This window comes from Sus scrofa, chromosome 13, assembly GCF_000003025.6.
Source record: "Sus scrofa isolate TJ Tabasco breed Duroc chromosome 13, Sscrofa11.1, whole genome shotgun sequence".
NCBI lineage: Eukaryota > Metazoa > Chordata > Mammalia > Artiodactyla > Suidae > Sus > Sus scrofa.
Window position 1 is genome coordinate 100,332,382 of NC_010455.5, and position 23,046 is coordinate 100,355,427.

Here is a 23,046-nt window from a genome sequence, read left to right on the forward strand (position 1 = left end):
TGTGGTTTTGGGCCAGAGGGCTCAGCTACAAGTGGGTGCCCACTAGGCATGTCGCAACATGACTGTGTTCTTCCTGGCCAGCAGGAAAAATCTGCTGCTTCAAATTACCCTCTTCTGGAAGGACCCAGTTCCCTATTAAGGGTTCTCCTGACTAGGTTAAGTTCACCCAGGATAATCTCCCTTTTGATCAACTCTAAGTCAACTTAAGTGGAACCTTAATTATATCTTCAAAATACCTTCTTCACCTTTGTCATATAACTTAACCAAGGCAGTAACATCCATTACATTCACAGTTCCACCCACACTCTTGGAAAGGGAATTATAAATTATAGGATGGAATCTGGGGAGCTATCTTAGAATTCTGTCTCAGTAACTATTAAAAAGTAGAGTTAGATTATATACTTTCCAAACCAGTAAAGGTGAAAAAAGGATAAAGAAAGGAAAAAGTATGGTCAACTAAAACAAAGAAAAAAGTAAGAGCATTTCAAAGTGAGGTAAACGTAAAACATAAAAATAAAATAATAAATCAGATTCAATGCCAAGAAACTAAATTCTTCGAATATAGTCAAATATTTTCAAAATGAATTTTTAAAAAGTTCAACTCTATGAGACCCATCTTACTGAAAGAATACAGGAAATTTGACATGTAAGATAAGCAAACATTAACCAAAACGAAGTTGAGATAGCTAATTAGAATGGACAAACTCAGAGTTCCCATTGTGGCTCAGCAGGTTAAGAACCCAAAATAGTGTCCATGAGGATGTGGGTTTGATTCCTAGCCTTGCTCAGTGGGTTAAGGATCCAGCATTGCTGCAAGCTGTGGCACAGGTCACAGACGCAGCTTGGATCTCCAGCATTGCTATGGTGTCGGCAGCAGCTGCAGCTCCAATTCAACCCCAAGTCTGAGAAATTCCATATGCCATAGATACAGCTGTAAAAAGAAATTTAAAAAAAAAAAAAAAAAAGGAAAGGAAAGAAACAAACTCAACTTTAAGAAAAAAATATTATTAGAGATCAAATAGGGTTACTACATACTGAAAAAAAGTTTAATCCATGAGTGAGATACAAAAATTTTAAACTTGTCAGCATTTAAAATAGCTTTAACATATAGGATGCAAAATTTGTCAAAAGTTCAGGAGTTCTCTTGCGGTACAGTGGGTTAAGGATCTGGCCTTGCCACTGCAGCAGCTTGGGTTGCTACTGTGGCCCAGGAAGAGGGGAATGGCAAAAATAAATTGTCAAAAATTTAAGAAGAAATGATCATATCACCCATAGTTGGTAAGATTTTAATATTCCTTTTTCTTTAACCAGTATATTAAAACAGACAAGATCTGAATGAATAATTATAAAACTTGACCTAACAGATACAGAATATTGAGTTCAAATATTTGAGGATACACATTCTTTTCAAACATATGTGGAACTTTTCCCAAAAATGACCACATACTAGGACAAAGTATCTCAATAAATACCTCTTAGCAAACTTTTCCTATAAAGTCATGGGTACCTATTTCACTATTTATGTATTTATTTATTTGAATGTGTGTTTCCCAGTATACCTAGAATAAGCTAGACTGTGCAACAGTTACAAACTTAGAATGTTGGTACCTTATAACAAGAACTGTTTCTTCTCATGCTAATGCTACTTGTCTATTGCAAATTAACTTATATTGCGTGTGTGTGTCTGTGTGTCTGTGTGTGCGTACACTTGTTTCTGTGCTCCCCACTTTAATGTTTTTTAAATTGCTTATTATTCATGATTATTTGTTCCCCCCATTTTCTCTTCCATGTCCATTTCAATCACCTTATCAAGTTTTATTAAAGAACTTACATTTTCATTTATTTATTTATTTATTTTGCTTTTTAGGGGTGCACCCGTAGCTTATGGAAGTTCCCAGGCTAGGGATCGAATCAGAGCTACAGCTACCAGCCTGCACTATAGCCACAGCAATGTGGGATCTGAGCCAAGTCTGCGACCTATACCATAGCTCACGGCAACGCCAGATTCTTAACCCACTGAGTGAGGCCATGGATCAAACCTGCAACCTCATGGAAACTTGGTCATATTCATTTCCACTGCACCGCAATGCGAACTCCAAGAACTTACATTTTAGCCATGGCTTTTCTCTTTAAAGTCCTGTTCTCCCTCTTCTCAGTAAAAGGCATCATTACTCTCCCAGTTTAGTCAAAAAAATCCTAAGTTATCTTGGGCACTCCCTCTCACCCATATCCATTAGCAAGTCCTGTGGCTGCTGTCTCCAAATTATATTTTGAATCTGATTACACAGATATTTACTGATAATGGCAACACATCCTTATTTTTAAAATAAAAATCCCTGTATATCCTATACTCCTTTGTAGGTAGAAGTGGCCAGGGAAATGTCAAGTGTCTGAGGACATTAGAGGCACCATCTCTAGGCTGCCTCCTTCTAGATTCTTCATGTGTAAGCAAAATAAAACCTCTAATTTGTTAACCTATTGGGGGTTTTTTGGTGTTTGTTGTTTGTAATCAAACACAGTTATTAACAAACAGCAGTCTTTTAAGTCAATAGTATTTAAAAGAATTACTGTACATTTGGAAACTATATATACTGTCCATAAGAAATTCCAGTCACTAAAAATCTAGATCTAAAAAGCAGAGTGATAAAAATATCAGACCATCAGGAGTTCCCGTCGTGGCGCAGTGGTTAACGAATCCGACTAGGAACCATGAGGTTGCGGGTTCGGTCCCTGCCCTTGCTCAGTGGGTTAACGATCCGGCGTTGCCGTGAGCTCTGGTGTAGGTTGCAGACGTGGCTCGGATCCTGCGTTGCTGTGGCTCTGGCGTAGGCTGTAGGCCGGTGGCTACAGCTCCGATTCAACCCCTAGCCTGGGAATCTCCATATGCCGCGGGAGCGGCCCAAGAAATAGCAACAACAACAACAACAACAAAAGACAAAAAGACAAAAAGACAAAAAAAAAAAAAATTAAAAAAAAAAATTAAAATATCAGACCATCAATAGGGTGAGATCTGATATTCATACTATTTGCCAAATAGATCTGGTTTTCTCCCTTTCTGGGAGCACAGTGGGACTGTACTTCCTGCCTCCTTGTAGTCATTTGAGACCATGAAACTCATTCTGGCCAATGAGCTGTGAGTAGAAGTGGTAGGTGCACTTCTGGCCCAGAATGTTCAGTTGACTCTGTGAGATCCTTCAGAGCTCTCTTTTCCCTATACCACAGTGACTGGCAATGCTCATGGTAGTGGCTGCGCCATTAGCCTGGGTCCCAGAATGAGGAAAGAAACTCTGCACCTTACTTATTTGTTTATATATTTATCTCCCCACTCCCACATTGCATTAGAATGTAAACTTGAGAGCAAGGACTCTGTGTTACTCGCCATTGTATCCCCATTCTTAAAATAGTAGCTGACTCATAATTAAATGTTCTACAAATATTTGTTACTGATTGATTTTGATTTGGGTGAATTTAACTTACAGATTAATTTAGGAATGAACTGTTATATCTATTCCTTTAATATGGCTATTTTTTTTTATTTTATTTTCCCACTGTACAGCAAGGGGGTCAGGTTATCCTTACATGTATACATTACAATTACAGTTTTTCCCCCACCATTTCTTCTGTTGCAACATGAGTATCTAGACATAGTTCTCAATGCTATTCAGCGGGATCTCCTTGTAAATCTATTCTAGGTTGTGTCTGATAAGCCCAAGCTCCCGATCCCTCCCACTCCCTCCCCCTCCCATCAGGCAACCACAAGTCTATTATCCAAGTCCATGATTTTCTCTTCTGAGGAGATGTTCATTTGTGCTGGATATTAGATTCCAGTTATAAGTGATATCATATGGTATTTGTCTTTGTCTTTCTGGCTCATTTCACTCAGTATGAGATTCTCTAGTTCCATCCATGTTGCTGCAAATGGCATGATGTCATCCTTTTTTATGGCTGAGTAGTATTCCATTGTGTATATATACCACATCTTCCAAATCCAATCCTCTGTCGATGGACATTTGGATTGTTTCCATGTCCTGGCTATTGTGAATAGTGCTGCAATGAACATGCGGGTGCATGTGTCTCTTTTAAGTAGAGCTTTGTCCGGATAGATGGCCAAGAGTGGGATTGCAGGGTCATATGGAAGTTCTATGTATAGATTTCTAAGGTATCTCCAAACTGTTCTCCATAGTGGCTGTACCAGTTTACATTCCCACCAGCAGTGCAGGAGGGTTCCCTTTTCTCCACAGTAATATGGCTATTTTTTAAAAGACCAGTGGTAAAGATTGAATATTTTCTTTATACAGGCCTTGTGCATATATTATTGAGTTTATTCCTAGATATTTTACAGAGTTTTTTTCGGCTGCACCTGCAGCATATGGAAGTTCCTGGGCTAGGGATCAAACCCATGCCATGGCAGTGACCTGAGCCACAGCAGTGACAGCACTGGATCCTTAATATACTGAGCCACCAAGGAACTCTGATATTTTATAGTTTTTACTGCTATCGATAATGGGATTTTTCTCAGTTATTGCTGGCTAAGGGGAAATACTACTTATCTTTTGTATGCTGATCTCATGTCTGGCCAGAATGTATGTCTTAGTTTGTCATCCAGTTCTCTTGAGTTTTCTTGGTCGACAGTCATGTAATTTACAAATTTCCTTGCTTTTCCCTCTGCCTTGGGACCCTTGGATGATTACCTTATATGTAAATGATACTTTTTGATTTTTTGGTTTTGATATGGAAGTTTCCAGCCTAGGGGTCGATTTGGAACTGCAGCTGCAGGCCTATGCCATAGCCACAGCAACACTGAATCTGAGCCACATTTGCAACCTATGCTTCAGCTTGCAGCAACACTGGATCCTTAACCCACTGAGTGAAGTCAGGGATCGAACATGCATCCTCAGAAATTCAGTGTCAGGTTCTTAACCTGCTGAGCCACACAGGACTTCCTGAATGTTATTTAAATTAATATTTCATGACATTTCTATATTAAAAATGTACTTATTTGATCTTCTGGATCACAAGCGAGAGGATAAGTTTCTTTTCTTAGTGAAACTTATGGCTGCTATTTCCGCAGGGTATGTCAGATATTGGGTTATGAGCCTGTAATGATAGGACTCTGGAGGCCACTTATATGTGGTAGGAGAGAAGATTATCCATAAGCATCTGAGGAAAAGCAAGAAGCTAATAACCTGACCTGGGGACAAGATTTGTCAGGTCATCACACTGACTGATGTTGGCCAGCTAGCTCCTACATATGATCCAAGGAATGGAGGCACTCCTTCATCCAGAAATAGGAACTTTAGAGGGTAGCTGACACAGCGAAGGTATCAAGATTCTACTCAGGACTCCTTTTGCCCAAACCCCTAGGGAAGCAGTTCCATAGGAGGAATATTCTGATGGAAGAGAAAGCTGTGCTTTCCATGAAAAGAAGCTTCCTACAATCTGGACTCTCCAAAAAAGATCCAAATCCTGGAAAAGAATGGGTTACCCTTTACCTTTAATCAGCATGACTCATTAAGCCTCAGACTTAGTACCACACAGCAGCCCTGGGAAGGCTCCCTTGATCAAAGACTGAGTCACAGATTCTTCCTTAGGCTTCTCAGTAGCCTCTGTGCTCACTACCCTCCCACTACATGGCACAGTGCCTGGCACATGGCAATTAAGAAATATTTGTCTAATTCATAGCATAAAGATACATATTTTTGAATGAAAACATTTGATTTCTGTCAACCTGTGAAATTTTTTTGAAAAATCAAAACTTTCCATATTATTTAAGAGAAAAACAAACATTCTATAATCTTTCCGTGAACTTTAGATCTTCCTTACTTCTGGGTATTTACATATCATGCTGAGATTTCTGTAAATATTTTTATGCAAATTTATGTGTACATTTTTGACTTGACACATATTCAGTAAAGGCTGGTGGAATAAGATGTTCCAACATGTATCTGGATAGAAAATCGATGGAGAATACAGAAGTTTTCAATGGCTAAAATGGGCTTTATCCTGAAAGTTAGATTCCAAGGGTCAGAGATGCTAATTTTGGAAATATTATGGCAAATGCGAGTCAGGACACCTATTTTAGGAAGAGATTGGAGTGCAAGAAACCTAATTACCAGGTCTGGGTTTAACTGTCTGGACTGGGAATATTTAAAAAGGCAAAAAATAAACATAAAATAAAATTAAGTTTAAAAGACATTTGTCTAGTTGTTAATATTAGGATCCTGAATTCCCCTTATGGCTCAGTGAAAACAAACCTGACTAGTATCCATGAGGACACAGGTGTGACCCCTGGCCTCGCTCAGTGGGTTAAGGATCCAGCATTGCCATGAGCTGTGGGTAGGTCACAGATGAGGCTCAGACCTGGTGTTGCTCTGGCTGGAGTGAAGGCTGGCAGCTAGAGCTCTGATTCGACCCCTAGCCTGGGAACATCCATATGCCACAGGTGTGGGCCTAAAAAGCCAAAAAAAAAAAAAAAATTAGGATCCCATGTTATGACTAGGTTAGTGGTTAGGATGACTCTGTGCTGGGTCTTAGAAAAGAGGATAGGAGATGCTTAAGTACCTGATATCTCAGATCAGGATTGAGACTACAATTAGCTTCTAAGAGAGGATCACGTGGCCTCAACTATGGGAAGGAGGGATTAAAGTCTTGGGAACCATGTTTTATTTGATACCAGCAATTAAGAATAGCAAATATGGAAATATGTCCCTGCTATACTCATATAATAGACTGTATAGTCAGGGTTTTCCAGAGAAATAGAATAGTTATAAATATATAGAAAGAGATGTATTATGAAGGATTGACTCATGTAATTATGGAGGCTGAGGAGTTCCATGTTCGGCTGTCTGCAGGCAGTTTCATTCCAAACTCAAGGGGCTGAGATTCAAGGGAGCTCATGGTGTAAGTCTGAAGGGCAGGAGCAGAAGAAGATGGATGTCCCTGCTGAAGCACAGAGCAAATTAACTTCCTCTTTTTATTCTTCCAGGCTCTCAATGGAGCAGACGATGTCCACCTGCCCTGGCAAGGTCGAAATTCTTTACTCAGTTTACTGATTCAAATGCTAACCTCTTCCTCTTCCATGAATACTCTTACAAACACACCCCAAAGTAATGTTTTGCCAGCCAAATCTGGGTAGGTATCCCTTAGGACACTCAAGTTAACATAAAGAATTGACCACCACACTGGGAGTTCCTGTCGTGGCTCAGTGGAAACAAATCCAACTAGTATCTATGAGGATGCCTGGCCTCACCCAGTGGGTTAAGGATCTGGCACTGCAGTGAGCTGTGGTGTAGGTCTCAGATGCTGCTTGGATCTGGCATTGCTGTGGCTATGGCTGTGGCCAACAGCTGTAGCTCTGATTCGATCCCTAGCTTGGGAACTTCCATATGCTGCAGGTGTGGCCCTAAAAAGCAAAAAAAAAAAAAAAAAAAAAAAAATTAACAATCACACTGACATTGCTAATGGAGCACAGTACTCTTTCCCATGAGGCCACAATACAACTTTATATTTCCTTTCAAAAAAGTTGCTAACAATAAATCTCATTTGGCCAAGCAAAAAAACCTATCTTCTATCCCTATGACCAATAAAAAAACAATAACAGCTACTATTTACTGAGTGTGTACCCTGTGTCACGTACTATGCTGACTTATACAATAACCCTGAAAGGTAGATAATATTTTTTTTCCCAATTCGCAGATAAAGAAATTAAGGTGAGAGGTAACTTGGTCAGGTTCAAATGGGAAAAAAATGATGCAGCTGTAATCGGAAGCTAGGTCTGTATCATTTCAGAGTTTGTGCTTAAACCTGGAAAGCTTCATGCCTCAAGCCAGTACCAAGCTGAATAATCTAATTTATTCTAGAATATTTAATCTATACCCTCAAATTTTTCATGCTGGAGTTAATTTTAGCCATGTACTTGAACTAGCTGTGTGCCCCAAGCTGCACTACCTGAGGTAAGAGGACTACCAATGAAGAATCAAAGTACAAGGGCATAATATTTGATGAAAATAATGTTGTCTCATCTGACCCTTGACTGGTCTTCCTAGAAAGCCACCCCTGAGATCCTGCAGTAATGGGATAGGACCAGAGGACCTTGAGGGGCCGCCCTATCTCTTGGTGGCCTGACTTATTATGTCACCTGTCACTTTATTTTGTGTGTGTGTGCAAGATGTAGTAAAAAACAAAATGAAAGGTTTACCATGATTGACTGTCATTTGTCACTTTAAATGTGATAGTGTTTCATTTTTTCTCTTACCCTACAATTCCTTTTATCTCTGCTTACTCAAATTTTGCCTTTCCAATTTCTTATCAAAAACTCATCTGGGTATCTTAGTACCTGGATGATGATTTACAAAGTATTTAATTTGGTCTTATATTTTGTCATTTTTTAATGGATGTGATAACTGAATCATTTTCGTAATTTCTTTTTATACTCATTTTACTTTCCTGCTTATCATAAGAAGCAATTATTTTTTAAAGATAAAGAGTAAAGGAATAATAAAGTTTGTTGTTTATATGAATGACAGCTTTTACTCATGTATATTTTACTTACATATCTCAACAAATTTAATTAGAATACATTAAAATGGCAGATGAACTTTTCCATTATGACCATATTAAGGACCATTTTATCTCATTTCTGGGCCAGAGATCAAACCCATACCACAGCAGTGACAATGCCAGATCCTTAACCCATTGAGCCATCAGGGAAATCCAGGACTATTTTATCTCAAAATGGAACTTTGAAACTCAGATAAATCTCAATTTATATCTTGATGCCCTTTAGCTATGTTACAAATTTGGGTGGGCAGAATTTTAAAATTTTTTGTCTTTTCATTTTCTTTTTACTTTTTTTTTTTTTTTTTTTTTTTTTTGTCTTTTCTAGGGCTGCACCCCTGGCATATGGAGGTTTCCAGGCTAGGGGTCCAGTCGGAGCTGTAGCCACTGGCCTACGCCAGGGCCACAGCAACGCAGGATCTGAGCCACATCTGCAGCCTACACCAGAACTCATGGCAATACCAGATCCTTAACCCACTGAGCAAGGCCAGGGATTGAACCTGCAACCTCATGGTTCCTAGTCGGATTCATTTCGGCTGCGCCACGACGGGAACTCCTTTTTTCTATTTTTTAAATTAAAGTATAGTTGGTTTACAATGCTGTGCCAATTTCTGCTGTATAGCAAAGTGTATATATACAAACACATTCTTTGGGTAGAATTTTTTAAAACTTATTTTTACAATTAATTGGGGCAAAGAACCAGAAGAATGTTGACACTATTTCCATCTACAACTTTTCTGGAGCTAAGGGAGAGGACAGTGGGGCTTTAGTGGGAAGGGAACTTGATTGTTTTTAAGAAACAATCCACTTCTGGATCAGGTTATATGAAATTATAACATAAAACAAAAACAAAACCCAATTCGTGAAGTGAGAAACTTGTTTACCTAATTGTTTAATACTCTTAAAAAGTAGTAATAATTCCTGGCCACTACACCAGCATTTCACTGACCTAATCTAACCTAAAAGAAGAAAGGGGAAATAAATAAATTGAAATTGAAAGACAAACAGAACACCGTAAACCAACTATAAAGGAAAAAATAAAAATCATTGAAAAAAAGAAATTGAAAGAAGAAAGGAAAAAGGAGAGAAGCAAGGAGGTAGGAAGATGAAAAGAGAGAAATGAGATGACATTAACCCTAAACGCCCCCTCCTCAGGGCTGTCCATTCTCCTTGGAGGCAGGATGAAGTCATAATTATATCAGGTAGATGTCACCTTATTGTGTCCTCTTACCACATTGATTCCTTAGTTTATCCTCTAGAAAGATTTAAAAGGAGAATGCCAGTGACTGACAAGAGAAGTATTTGAGAAGTAGCTATACAGACCTAGCACTCTGATCTTTCATCCTGAAACCCTAGTTTCCTCAGATGAGGCCAGGCAAATCTCACATGACCTATATTAAGGTGACCACACAACCTAGTTTTTTCAGGGCAGTGCCATTTACACCTGTTTTCTGGCAAATTCATTATCGGCATCCTCTGCCACTTTCAAAACGGTTCAGGTTTGTATATAAAATAGATAACCAACAAGGACCAACTGTATACCACAGGGAACTATATTCAGTATTTTATAAGGGAGGAGAATCTGAAAATGAATATATATATGTTTATGTATATCTGAATCACTTTGTTGTACACCTAAAAGTAATACAACATTGTAAATCAACTATACTTCAATTAAAAAAATAATTACGAAGTTCCCATTGTGGCTCAGTGGGTTAAAGACCTGATGCTGTCTCTGTGAGGAACTACATTCGATCCTTGGCCTTGCTCAGTGGGTTAAGGGTCCAGCATTGCTGCAAGCTGCAGCACAGGTCACACATGCCGCTCAGATCTAGCATTGCATGGCTGTAGCATAGGCCTCAGCTGCAGCTCCCATTCAACCCCTGGCCTGGAAACTTCCATATGCCATAGGTACAGCTGTAAAAAGGAAAAAAAAAATTTTAAACTGTTCAAATTTGGATGATAAATGATGTGGGCACCCCATGTCTGAGCCATGCTTGCTGGACACTGACCTGCAGACTCCTTTCCTTTTCCTCTGCTGCCCTCACACTTCTCAACTCCAGAGTTGTGGGACTGAGCTCCTTGAGTACAACGTGCTAGTTTGCCTTCTTTTTGATGACTTCTGTATTTCCTTAAGGTTCTATTATCTTATTTATAGCACTATTCATGGCATGTGAGTGTCTGTCTTTTTCATTAGACTCTAGTTCCTTAAAATGGAGATTATTTTGGAGTTCCCATTGTGGCTCAGCAGTTAGTGAAACCATCTAGCATCCATGAGGATGCGGGTTCGATCCCTGGCATTGCTCAGTGGGTTAAGGATCCAGTGTTGCTGTGAGCTATAGTGTAGGTCACAGACATGGCTTGGATCCCACGTTGCTGTGGCTGTTGTGTAGGCCAGCAGCTTCAGCTTCTATTTGACCCCTAGCTTGGGAACCTTTATATGCTATGGGTGTGGCCCTAAAAAGACAAGAGACACACACACACAAAAATGGAGACTATTTTGATTTCATCTATATCACCAGTGTCTTGCATTAAATCCAGGTATATTATGTGCTCAATACCAACCGGATGAATAAAGCATGTCAAAATTATATATACATAAACAAAGACTGAAAGAAAATAGGCAAAAGTGAAGTTCATAGTCATGTTAGATTTTTTAATGCTTCTAATGATTTAAAAAGGTTTTTTTGTTTTTTTGGGTTTTTTTTTTTTGTCTTTTTTCCATTTCTTGGGCCGCTCCCGCGGCGTATGGAGGTTACCAGGCTAGGGGTCGAATCGGAGCTGTAGCTGCCGGCCTATGCCAGAGCCACAGCAACGCGGAATCCAAGCCACGTCTGCAACCTACACCACAGCTCATGGCAACGCTGGATCGTTAACCAACTGAGCAAGGGCAGGGATCGAACCTGCAACCTCATGGTTCTTAGTCGGATTCGTTAACCACTGCGCCACGATAGGAACTCCTAAAAAGTTTTTAATATTGTTTTTATAATAAAAAATTTTAAGAGCAAGGTTGTGTGTATTATATATAAAATTGTTGTTGTTGTTTTAGGACCTCACTTGTGGCATATGGAGTTCCCAAGGCTAGGGGTCAAATTGGAGCTGTAACTGCTGGTCTATACCACAGCCACAGCAATGCCAGATTCGAGCAGCATCTGTGACCTACATCACAGCTCATGGCAATGCTGGATCCTTAACCCACTAAGTGAGGCCAGAGATCAAACCTGCATCCTCATGGATACCAGTCAGATTCCTTTCCACTGAGCCATGAAGGGAACTTAAAACATATATTTTTAATGGTTCAATGCTCAGTTTCTTCATAAAGGGTAAACTCTCAGTTATTCTGTTCTCAGCAGACAGTGCTTGCCATTGAGTGTGTACTCAATAAATATTGAATGAATAATTACAGATTTATTGTTGGAAATGAGTAGCTATAAAGAATGGAGACCTCAAAATAATTTTTAAAAGAATGCAGACCTATGCAAACCTATGATTTGGATCATTGACCTGAAAAAGGAGACAATTAGGTTCATGGTCAGGTTGCTCCCCTTGCTGCAGACTGGGCAGACACTCAGAGGATACTTAGAGCTTTACATGTAGCTGGGGCCAAAGCTAGCTGCGTCATCTGTCCTTATATAAACGCCCATCTTAACCAAGTCAAAGGAGTGACTGCCCCTTCTCAGTTCCAGACGCAGACCTCAGACTGTCCCTCTGTTCATTTTAATTGCATTGTCTTGTCCTTTTTTTCATTTTAATCTTATTTGGGAGAAAGAGGATAACAATGTTGGGGTGCTGGGGAAGGGGTTAAGCACACAGGCCTTTATTCTACCATGGAAATATAGTACTCTGATGATAATCAACAAACTGTTCCTTGTCTGGAAAAGGCTGAGTTGCAGGTATTTTTTTCTTCCAGTGTTATTGGGATATAATTGACACACAGTACTGTATAAGTTTAAGGTGTACAGCCCAATGATTTGATTTAAATACACCATGAAATGATTATCATGATAAGTAAGAATTGTGAGTATTTTTACTTTTATTTTTTTGGCCAGGCCCACAGCAAGTGAAATTCCCTGGGCTAGGGATTGAACCCACACCACTGCAGTGACCTGAGCCATTGCAGTGATAAGGCCAGATATTTAACCTCCTGTACAACAAGAGAACTCCAAGAATTTCAGGTATTTTAAAATGTTACCTAATATACAATTTGCATCAATTATGTGCCAGGTCCCATGACATATGTTTTCACATTTATTATATGTAATATAATAAATTATAACAATATCCATGTTTTTGCACCATCCAGCACTTAATAAGTATCAGAGGCTAGATCTGAACTCAGATCTCATGGTCTACCCATATAAGAGAAAAGCTCTCTACCTTGGGTGATGTGAATGAAAGCACCTGTTCTGTCCTAAAGAAAAAATGGCACTTGGAAAAGTTTCATGGATTGGAATATGATTTTTCACAACATCAAAGAATTTCAGCTAAGATAATGAATACCTGTTGTTCTCATTACATGTTCGGGAACAGAGTATATTTCTGACAACTCGGTGTAGAAATGCTTGAGGTCTGGAATTTTCACTTGCAACAAAAATGGAAAATTAAAAATTAAGCCTAGTTTCACAGGTAGTTACATGGATGTCTTCAATTTGTAACTCGTTTAGCTGTACATTTATGATTTTTGCATACTTCTATATGTATGTTAATTTCTAAAAGTTCATTTAAAAAACAACCAGAAAGTTATTATAGGAAAAATAGGGATGTTGCAAGTCTGTATAAACTAAGTCACACAACCACATCCCAAGTCTTCCTTCTTTATTTGTAAAAAGTAAAGATAATGGAGTAAGTTGCTACTTTCTTCCAAGAGATGAGTTTCTATGGGAGGTCCCTTCATGGCTCAGCAGTTAATGATCCCAACTAGGATCCATGAGGATGTGGGTTAGATCCCTGGCCATGCCCAGTGGGTTAAGGATCCAGCGTTGCCGTGAGCTGTGGTGTAGGTTGCAGGCTCGGCTCAGATCCTGTGTTGCTGTGTCTCTGGCATAGGCCGGCAGCTACAGCTTCAATTTGACCCCTAGCCTGGGAACCTCCATATGCCACGGGTGGGCCCTAAAAAGCAAAAAAAAAAAAAAAAGAGTTTCTATAGCTTTGCTTGGTTAGTACATGGTTGAGTTTCTAAGTTAGGACTTTTTACATTCCATCTCCATGGTAAGAAGTTTTTTTAAATGTTTCTTTCATTCTTTCTTTTAAAACAAATTTCCTGTGATACCACAGAGCCTGCCAGTAATTCTCTCACAATCCTGCCTTTATTTGCATAATCTCAGAAAGATTTACAGAAAACAAATACCTTGTCTTCCTTTAGGTTTGGCTGGGACAAACGGATTCATAAATGTTTAAGACAGTAGAAAAGAATGTTTAAACATTTGTAGAATTTTTCATGAAAATTAACACTGAGAAAGAAATTACTCCCTTTCACAGAAGAGTCATATTTTCATTCAGATATAATATTCACCCATAATTTAATCCTTCATCTGGTTGGCTATCCTGAAATCAAGGTACAACTGGTCAAATGGGAAACAGAATGAAGGCATATATATATGATTATCCTCATTATAGGCAAAACAAATTAAAATATCACTCCATACTGACAGTGGATTTCATAAAGAATACATCAAAATTGAATATGAAATAAATGTTAAATTTTTTCTTTTAAAATTTAATTAATTGAAAATATGGCAGTGGGGTGCTCCACTGTTGCTCAGTGGTAATGAGCCCGATCAGTATACTTGGGTTAGATCCCTGGCCTCGCTCATTGGGTTAAGGATCCGGCATTGCCATAAGCTGTGGTGTGTACGTTGCAGACTCAGCTCGGACCTGGCGTTGCTGTGGCTGCAGTGGAGGCTGACAGCTATAGTTCGGATTTGACCTCTAGCCTGAGAACTTCCATATACTACAAGTGTGGCCCTAAAAAAAAAGGCAAAAAAAAAAAAGTATGGAGGAGGTAGAAAGAGCTCACATGGTACAGAGTCCCTACCTAATTAAAAAAATAAAATTTTAGTTTTAATAAAAATAAAACATGTATATTATATGCCTTGGTATAGCTCTTTTTATTCTGCCTTTCTTTTTCAGGGTTGCACCTGCAGCAGGCTACGGTTGAACTGGAGCTATAGCTGCTGGTCTACACCACAACCACAGCACCACCTGATCCAAGCTGCATCTGTAACCTACACCACAGCTCAGCTCAGAGCAATGCTGGACCCTTAACCCACTGAGTGAGGCCAGGGATTGAACCCGTGTCCTCATGGATACTAGTCAGGTTCATTACCACCAAGCCACAACGGGAACTCTGATACAGCTTTTTAAAAAATCAACTTGCAAAGCATTGAGGGAAGGCTTTCATTCTGAATAGTTCATTCATTTTTTAATTGAAGTATAATTGATTTACAATGTTGTATTAGTTTTAGGTAGACAGCAAAGTGATTCAGAGATATATATATATACATGTACATATACACACACGCACACACACACACACACACACACACACACATATATAAAACTCCCCCCTTTGGAGAGTACATTATTTAGCTTTGAAAAAAATCTTATATTGTTTCTTTGATAATTCCCTTTTTGCATGTTTTCTGTTCTCTCTAGAATAAAGTCCTATAAGTCAGGCTTTGAAATTTCTGGATTGATTTTCTACATCTCATCTTTTCTTTCATGTTTCTACCTTCTACTTTTTGAAAGGTTTTCTTCTAACCTATTATTGATATTTTTAAATTTTGGAAATCATGTTTTAAATTTTCAAGAGTTCTGTGGTTTTTTGTTTGCTTGTTTGTATTTTTTTGAGTAGCTTTTTTTTTTTTCCCTTTTTAGGACTACAGCATATGGAAATTCCCAGGCTAAGGGTCCAATCAGAGCTGCAGCCGCCAGCCTATACCACAGCCACATAAATGCCAGATCTGAGCCGCATCTGTGATCTGTACCACAGCTCACTGGTAACACCAGATCCTTAACCCTCTGAGTGAGGCCAGGGATCACACCTGCATCCCCATGATACTAGTTGGGCTTGTTACAACTGAGTCACAATGGGAACTTCCTTGAGTGGCCTTTTTTAAAATTAAAGTATAGTTAATTTACAATGTTTCTTCAATTTCTGTTGTATAGCAAAGTGACCCAATCATACACAGTTCCTTATGCTATACAGTAGGAACCCATTGCCCACAGAGTGGCCCTTTAAATAGCATCAACTTCTTGTTTTATGGATGCAATATCTTTTCAATCTTTATGGAAATATTAATTAGAACTTCCTGAAATTTTTCTTCTGTTCCCTGCTGTACCTCTGTTAAAACTTTATTAAAGCCTTCTTATTTTTATCTTGATCTTTTTCTCATTATATTGAAGGCATGTTATGTATTACATATGAAAAACTTTGTGCACTGAAAATCTGACTGGGAACTATGTGTACATGAGTGAAGTTTGCCAGCTGCCATATTATTTATAGGTTAATTAAATATTGAGTTAGGCATTATGATGTGTAAACTCCCAACTATCAAAACATGAGGGTCTCTTCTCTGACATCATACAATTTCTTTTTGGGGGGGGTTCAGGAGGCTAGGGAGAAACATCTAGTTCTAAATGGTTACCCAGCAGAGGTGTGTGTGTGTGTGTGTTTTCTGTTCCTTATTCAGACTTTCAGTTAACCCTCTGAAAGCCTAGTCATTCATTTTGCCCCTTTCCTGTGTATTAGCACTCCAGACCTCAGCTTTATCCTGTTGTATTAGTTGTAATTCATCCCCTATTTCTATTTCACCTTTCAGAATTTTGTTGGAATCTTTCACCTTCTGATGGATTCTCCTGCTCGTGTTGAGTTTACATGCTCTTTTTATTCCTTTACCATCGTTTTGGTGGAGTCTTGAGTAGGAGAGCAGATAAATATACGTTTTTAATTTCCACCTTTAATTAGATTGCTTAATTTGAAAATGCATTTGGGTTACCAACTTCCCCTCCTATAAATTCGGTCTTGTTAATAGTGTAAGTTTTCTATCTAGAAGATTAAAGAAGTGATTCTCTATATGATTATGGGAGTAAGGGTCAGATAACTTTGGGTGGTTTAAAGTTTCCTATTGAGTAATCTGGAAAGTACTAAAGATATTGCTCAGGGCAGTGTGAGATAAACTCTCTCTTCACAACTTCAGAAGTCTGGTTACTTATTTACAACTAGGATAAGATAAACAGTCAAATAACTAGAGAAATTCTTCAAACCACTTATAAAGTTAAGTTTTTATTCTGCTAACAAACCAAGCTTCCTGTGCATGTCTGAATCACTGAATACCCTAGATTCCCAATACCTGGAAGACAACAAGTTGCACTGTCACCCAAGCAGGACCCCTCCTAGGTTCTACTCACTCACAAAGAATTTCCCCTTTGAGCTTCTATGACACTGCCTGGTTACTCACACCACAGATTTCTCAGGATTGGCTGGGACTGCAAATAAAACACTGTTTGCCCACAATCAACTTGATAAGCTACAACATAAATGCACACAAGTTCCTATTCTTAGACTATAACATGAAGCATTTGCTCTCTTCTTTCCTCCTAACATTTTCATGCAAGACCTGGGGAGGAAACATTGTCTCTGGCCAAAAGAAAAGGTCTTTAAAAGAAAAAAAAAAAAAAAGCCTAAAATGGGTCTGTTAAATTCTAAAAATGCCAAAGCCAAGCAAGCCAGAATTCTTCTTCTGGGACTTGACTCTGCTGGGAAATCAACTCTCCTTTACAAATTAAAGCTTGCTAAGGATATTGAGACTACCCCAACAATAGGTTTCAATGTGGAGATGATGGAGTTGGAAAAGGGTCTTCAACTCACAGTCTGGGATGTTGGAGGACAGGAAAAAATGAGAACCGTATGGAGTCTCTACTGTGAGAACACTGATGGGCTGGTGTATGTTGTGGACAGTTCAGATACACAGCGACTGGAAGACTCCAGGAGAGAGTTTGAGCACATTTTGAAGAATGAGCACATTAAAAATGTGCCTGTTATCCTGTTAGCCAACAAACAAGATGTGCCTGGAGCAATGAATGCAGAGGAAATCACCAGAATGTTTAAAGTGAAGAAACTCTGCAGTGACCGGAACTGGTACGTGCAGCCCTGCTGTGCCGTCACTGGGGATGGATTGATGGAGGGGTTCCGGAAGTTAACTGGGTTTGTGAAAAGCCACATGAAGTCAAGAGGAGACACTTTAGCATTCTTTAAGCAGAACTGAGGTCCAAGTGGGGAAAGAGACACTGATAAAGATGAAAGGGTAATTTTGTTTCTAGGCCAAGTGAGAAAAGCAAGTTGCTGAATTGGCAAACTTTTTCTGAAATGTTATTTCACCTGTATTCAACTAAACAACTCAGAATGATATCTAGAAAATATTATTTTGGGCCAGGCTCTTTAGAAAACTATGTGGTAATAATTGACAATGAAAATGTTATAAATTTGTGCATGTTGGATGATTTAGAGTAATAACATTGGGGACCAAATAAATTTTTGCCTTATTATTTTCATATGACTACTAGAACAAAGTTTAAGTAAGCTGCTAATAGTCAGAATTCTATCAGACTGTTTCCAGCTGTCATAGGTGTAGAAAAATGAACTTTAAATTATGGAGAGGAAGGAAGTTCCTGTTGTGGCTCAGTGGAAGTGAATCTGACTAGCACCCAGGAGGATGCAGGTCCAATCCCTGGCCTCGCTCAGTGGGTTAAGGATCCATTGTTGCCGTTAGCTGTGGTGTAGGTCGCAGATGCAGCTCAGAACAGGCATTGCTGTGGCAGTGGTGTAGGCTGGCAGCTACAGCTCTGATTCGACCCCTAGCCTGGGAACCTCCATGTGTTGCCGCTGTGCCCCCGCCTCCCAAAAAAGACAAAAATAAATAAATAAATTATGGAGAGGAAAATGTTTGATCTTAACATTTTGTAGACCCCTATCCCCTAAGTAAAGGTTTTTGGTTTTTGTTTTTTCTTCTCTGCATTCTTGCCAGCTTTTTGAAATCTACTGCTGGAAACTTCCTACAATGAGTCAAACAATGAACTCTAGGCTGTTAATTGCCCAGAGGCTGTATTCTCTTATAGGGAGAAGAAATTTGTACACTAAAGCTCTGGAAATCAGGGTAGCACCTTAGAATTTAGGGCAAGGTCTGGGCTTATCGTTCAGCTGACCAGCTTTGGTAGAATTCAGTATAACAGTCATTACTTGGGAACACATGTACAGCTCACTGTACTGATCAAACAGGAACCAGAGCCAGACTTTGCTCTTGGAAACCTGGTAATTCACAGGGGGAACAACCTAAAGCCAGTAGCTAGAATAGGGCAATAAATACAAAGTGCTATTGCAGGAAAGACTTTCTGACCCTGGGAAACAGGAAGTGCTTCATGCAGGAGGTGATGTTTAAGAGAGTCCCCAACTCCTGGGGATCCCATGAAGATGCAGGTTGGTCACTGGAACTTCCCATCGCTAGGAGACTCTCCAGAGACATTGTGGGGGACAGGAGGAAGGGAGAAAACTGGGGATTGAATTGGAATTCCCCTGAAAGGCTCAGAACTCCCAGAAAGGCCCTAGTACTCACAAAGACACTCTTTTCTCCTACCCCACCTCCAATAAGGCTCATTTGGGCCTCAAGCCCCCACTGAAGCCACTGGGACGCCAAATCTTTAGGTCACTGAGAAAAATAAAGGTACAGTAAACCATGTGTGCTGACCCCTGGAATCCTTCTATGGTTTTCTTCTCTCACCTTAGTCATGATTTGTTGTTTAGCAACAACTCCTTCTGTGCCACATAGTAGGGATTCAAATAATAAAGTAGACATACAACTAATTATTGTCACCATTGGCTGACTACTGTGTGTGCCAAGAATTGTGTTAAATGCTTTCATAATCTTTTCATTTAATGTTCACAGCTTCCCTGAAAGAAATAGCATTGTTATTTCAATTTTATAGATGAGAGTACTGAGACTAAAGAAGGTTAAATAGGGAGTTCCCATCGTGGCACAGTGGAAACAAATCCGACTAGGACATGGGGATGCTAGTTTGATCCCTGGCCTTGGTCAGTGGGTAAGGATCCGGTGTTGCCGTGAGCTGTGGTGTAGGTTGCAGACGTGGTTCAGATCCAGCATTGCTGCGGCTGTGGCATAGGCCAGCAGCTGTAGCTCCGACTGGACCCCTAGCCTGGGAACTTCCATATGCTGTGGGTGCGGCCCTAAAAAGAAGTTAAACAGCAATAACAACCACACACACACACAAAAACCTGTTTGGTATATATAACTGAGGAGTGGCAGAGTCAGGATTCAGATTCAGGTATCTGACTTCAAGGCCTGTGCTATTGATTGCCATGGTATTCTTTTACAAATAAGGTATACCTCTGTCTTCAATGAACCCAACTAAAAGTAAATCCAAGATAAATTAAAAACAGAACTATCATATGGTCCAGCAATCCAACTTCTAGGTATATCTCCAAAGGAAATGAAATCACTACCTTTAAGAGATATCACGTGGACTTCTACCTTCATTACAACATCATTCACAATAGTCAAGACATGGAAACAATGTAAGTGTTCATCAATGGATGAATGGACAAAGAAAAAGTGGTGTATATACACGATGGAATATTACATAGGCATGAAAAGAGGGAAATTCTGACATTTGTGACCACATGATTGAATCTGGAGGGCATTATGATAAGCAAAATAAGCCAGAGAAAGAAAAATACTCTATGATCTCACTTACATGTGGAATCTAAAAAAAATCAAACTTATGGAAACAGAAAGTAGATGGCAGTTGCCAGGGTTTGGTAATGGTGGTGGTGGAGTGATAGGAGAAGTTGGTAAAAGGGTACAAAATTTCAGTTATGAGTAAGTTCTAAGGATATAATGTACAGCATGGTGATTATAGTTAATAGTATTGTGTTGTATACTTGAAATTTGCTAAGAGAGTAAATCTTAAGCATTCCCACGAACCAAAAAAAAAAATAACTGTGTGAGGTGATGGAGGATGTGTTAACTCAATTGCGGGGCTCCTCTCGCAATGTGTATGATATCAAATCATGTTGCATAGTTTAATATGTTATTGTATATGTAAAATAAATATATTATAATTTTATTTGTCACTTATGCTTCGGTAAAGCTGGGGTAGGAGAGATTAAATCCAGGTCAACATATATTTCTTTTACATTAAGAAATTTCTTTGAAAAAAGCCAGGCAGAATGAATTAAGGCTGTGGCAAAAAGAGTTACTGATTTCAGGAAGATCTCAGGGGAGTGGTGATGTAAATCCTTCATAGTAGTGTTCTTCCAAGTTTCACAAAATTATTAAAACTGCAAATATGCATCTTTCAAAAAATCCATCATCCCTACCATTTTTCTATGTGCTTTAAAAAAACCTTCCTAGGACCTTAAAGGCATTATGTTAAGTGACATAAGTCAGGCAGGGACAAATAAATACTCTATGATCTCACTTATATGTGAAAACTAAAAAAGCAAAAAAACAAAAAACAAACATTAAAAAAAGAGATCAGACTTGTGGTTACAAGATGCAAAGAATGGGGAAAGGGGGAATTAGGGAAGGGCAGTCAAAAGGTACAAACTTCCAGGGAGTTCCTGTTGTGGCACAGCAGAAATGAATCTGACTAGAAACCATGAGGCTGCTGGTTTGACCCCTGGCCTAACTCAGTAGGTTAAGGATCGAGCATTGCCCTGAGCTGTGGTGTAGGTCGAAGATGTGGCTTGGATCCTGTGTTCCTGTGGCTGTGGTATAGGCTGGCTGCTATAGCTCTGATTCAACCCCTAGCCTGGGAACCTCCATATGCTGAGGGTATGGCTCTTAAAAAAAAAAAAAAAAAAGGAAAAAAAGGTACAGACTTCCAGTTAAAAGATAAATAAGTATAGGAGATGTGATGTGAAACATAATGACTACAATTAGCACTGCTGTATGTGATATACAGGAAAGTTGTTAAGAAGGTTCTAAGAGTTTGCACCACAAGGAGAATTTTTTTTAATTTTCCTTTTCTTCTTCCTTTTCTGTTTATTGTATCTATAGGAGATGTTTGATGTTACCTGAACCTATTGTGGTGATCATTTCACATTATATGTAAATCAAACCATCATGCTATGCCCCTTAAACTTATCCAGTGATGTATATAAGTTATTTCTTAATAAAACTGGGCAGGGGGTGTGTGTAAAAAAAAAATCTTCCTAATAATCTTATTATTAGGAGTCACTAGCTTATTTCTATAGAAAATATCAGAATAGAAAATGTCTCTTGTTGTTCCTGAGTATTTTGTTAGTCTGAATTAAGTCAAGTCCTTCATGGCCCAGTCTTAACATAATGAAAAATTCAGAGAAAATGGACCCGAAAAATATTTAAAAGTAATTAAAATCTTTACTTCAGATTGTGTGTGGTGTGTGTGGTGAGTAGATGGATTCTTAATGTACAGCAGAACTTATAAAGTAGCTGTTTCCTATCTGTCATTTCAACATCTCTCCCCCATAAGCAGCTGTCCCTCAAAATCTCTACTAAAATTCTGTAAGAAACATTCCCATGCTTTTCCCCCTTTCTTCCCTTGGATCCATCTATCTTCCATCAGTTACTTGCCTTCTTTTCAATGTAAATTTTACTAATCTTTCCTTTCTTCGGCATTTCCCACCTGATCTTGCTATCAGGCTCCTCCACACCCTCCAACACTAGACAGGCACACGTGCATACACACGCACATACACCCCTGTGTACTCCTCATTCTGATCTATCTAGGAAATCCCAGAATTGAAGAAAAGGGAAAAGGTTAGATGGACAACACTAAAATATTCCTTAGCAAGTGAAAGGGAAAAGGCTGTGAATATTTATGTCTTGATATTTATTGTTATCATACATTTTATTGTTTGTTATCTATGTAACAAGGCAAAACTTTTATCAAAATAGCACACTGCCATGGATCTATAGCAACCAAAAACCACACTTCTGAAATGTTCCTTGGTTAAAGATTTAGAGTCTAAAAGGTAAATATGAGTTAAATATTTCTATCTGATTTTCTAAGAATTCCAGGTGAAAAAAAGCCTACACAATATAAGAATAAAGAATGGCAAATAAACAATGTAGCAGCAGTGACTGATATGTGTTCAAATTAATTTGTTATTTTATTTTATTCTATTTTTTAATTTTTGTCTTTTGTCTTTTTAGGGCCCTACCCACGGCATATGGAAGTTCCCAGGCCAGGGGAGTTGCAGCTCCTAGCCTGCACCACAGCCACAGCAACATGGGATCTGAGCCGTGTCTGTGACCTGCACAACAGCTCACGGCAACGCCAGATCCTTAACCTACTGAGCGAGGCCAGGGGTTGAACCCGAATCCTCATGGATACTAGTCGGATTACACTGAGCCACAATGGAAAATCCAATTTGTCATTTTGAAAAGCTGAACATTGCTATATTCTGATGATGAACAAACTGGGTGCTTCTAC

The 23,046-nt window shown here is 39.0% G+C and overlaps 1 protein-coding gene across 1 annotated transcript; it reads left to right on the forward strand.

The window, feature by feature from the left end:
* On the forward strand, nucleotides 15,672-22,712 carry ARL14 (ADP ribosylation factor like GTPase 14). Its single transcript, XM_013982172.2, has one exon. It carries the CDS (start codon nucleotides 17,166-17,168, stop codon nucleotides 17,820-17,822), a length of 657 nt encoding a protein of 218 aa, XP_013837626.1. The 5' UTR covers nucleotides 15,672-17,165; the 3' UTR covers nucleotides 17,823-22,712.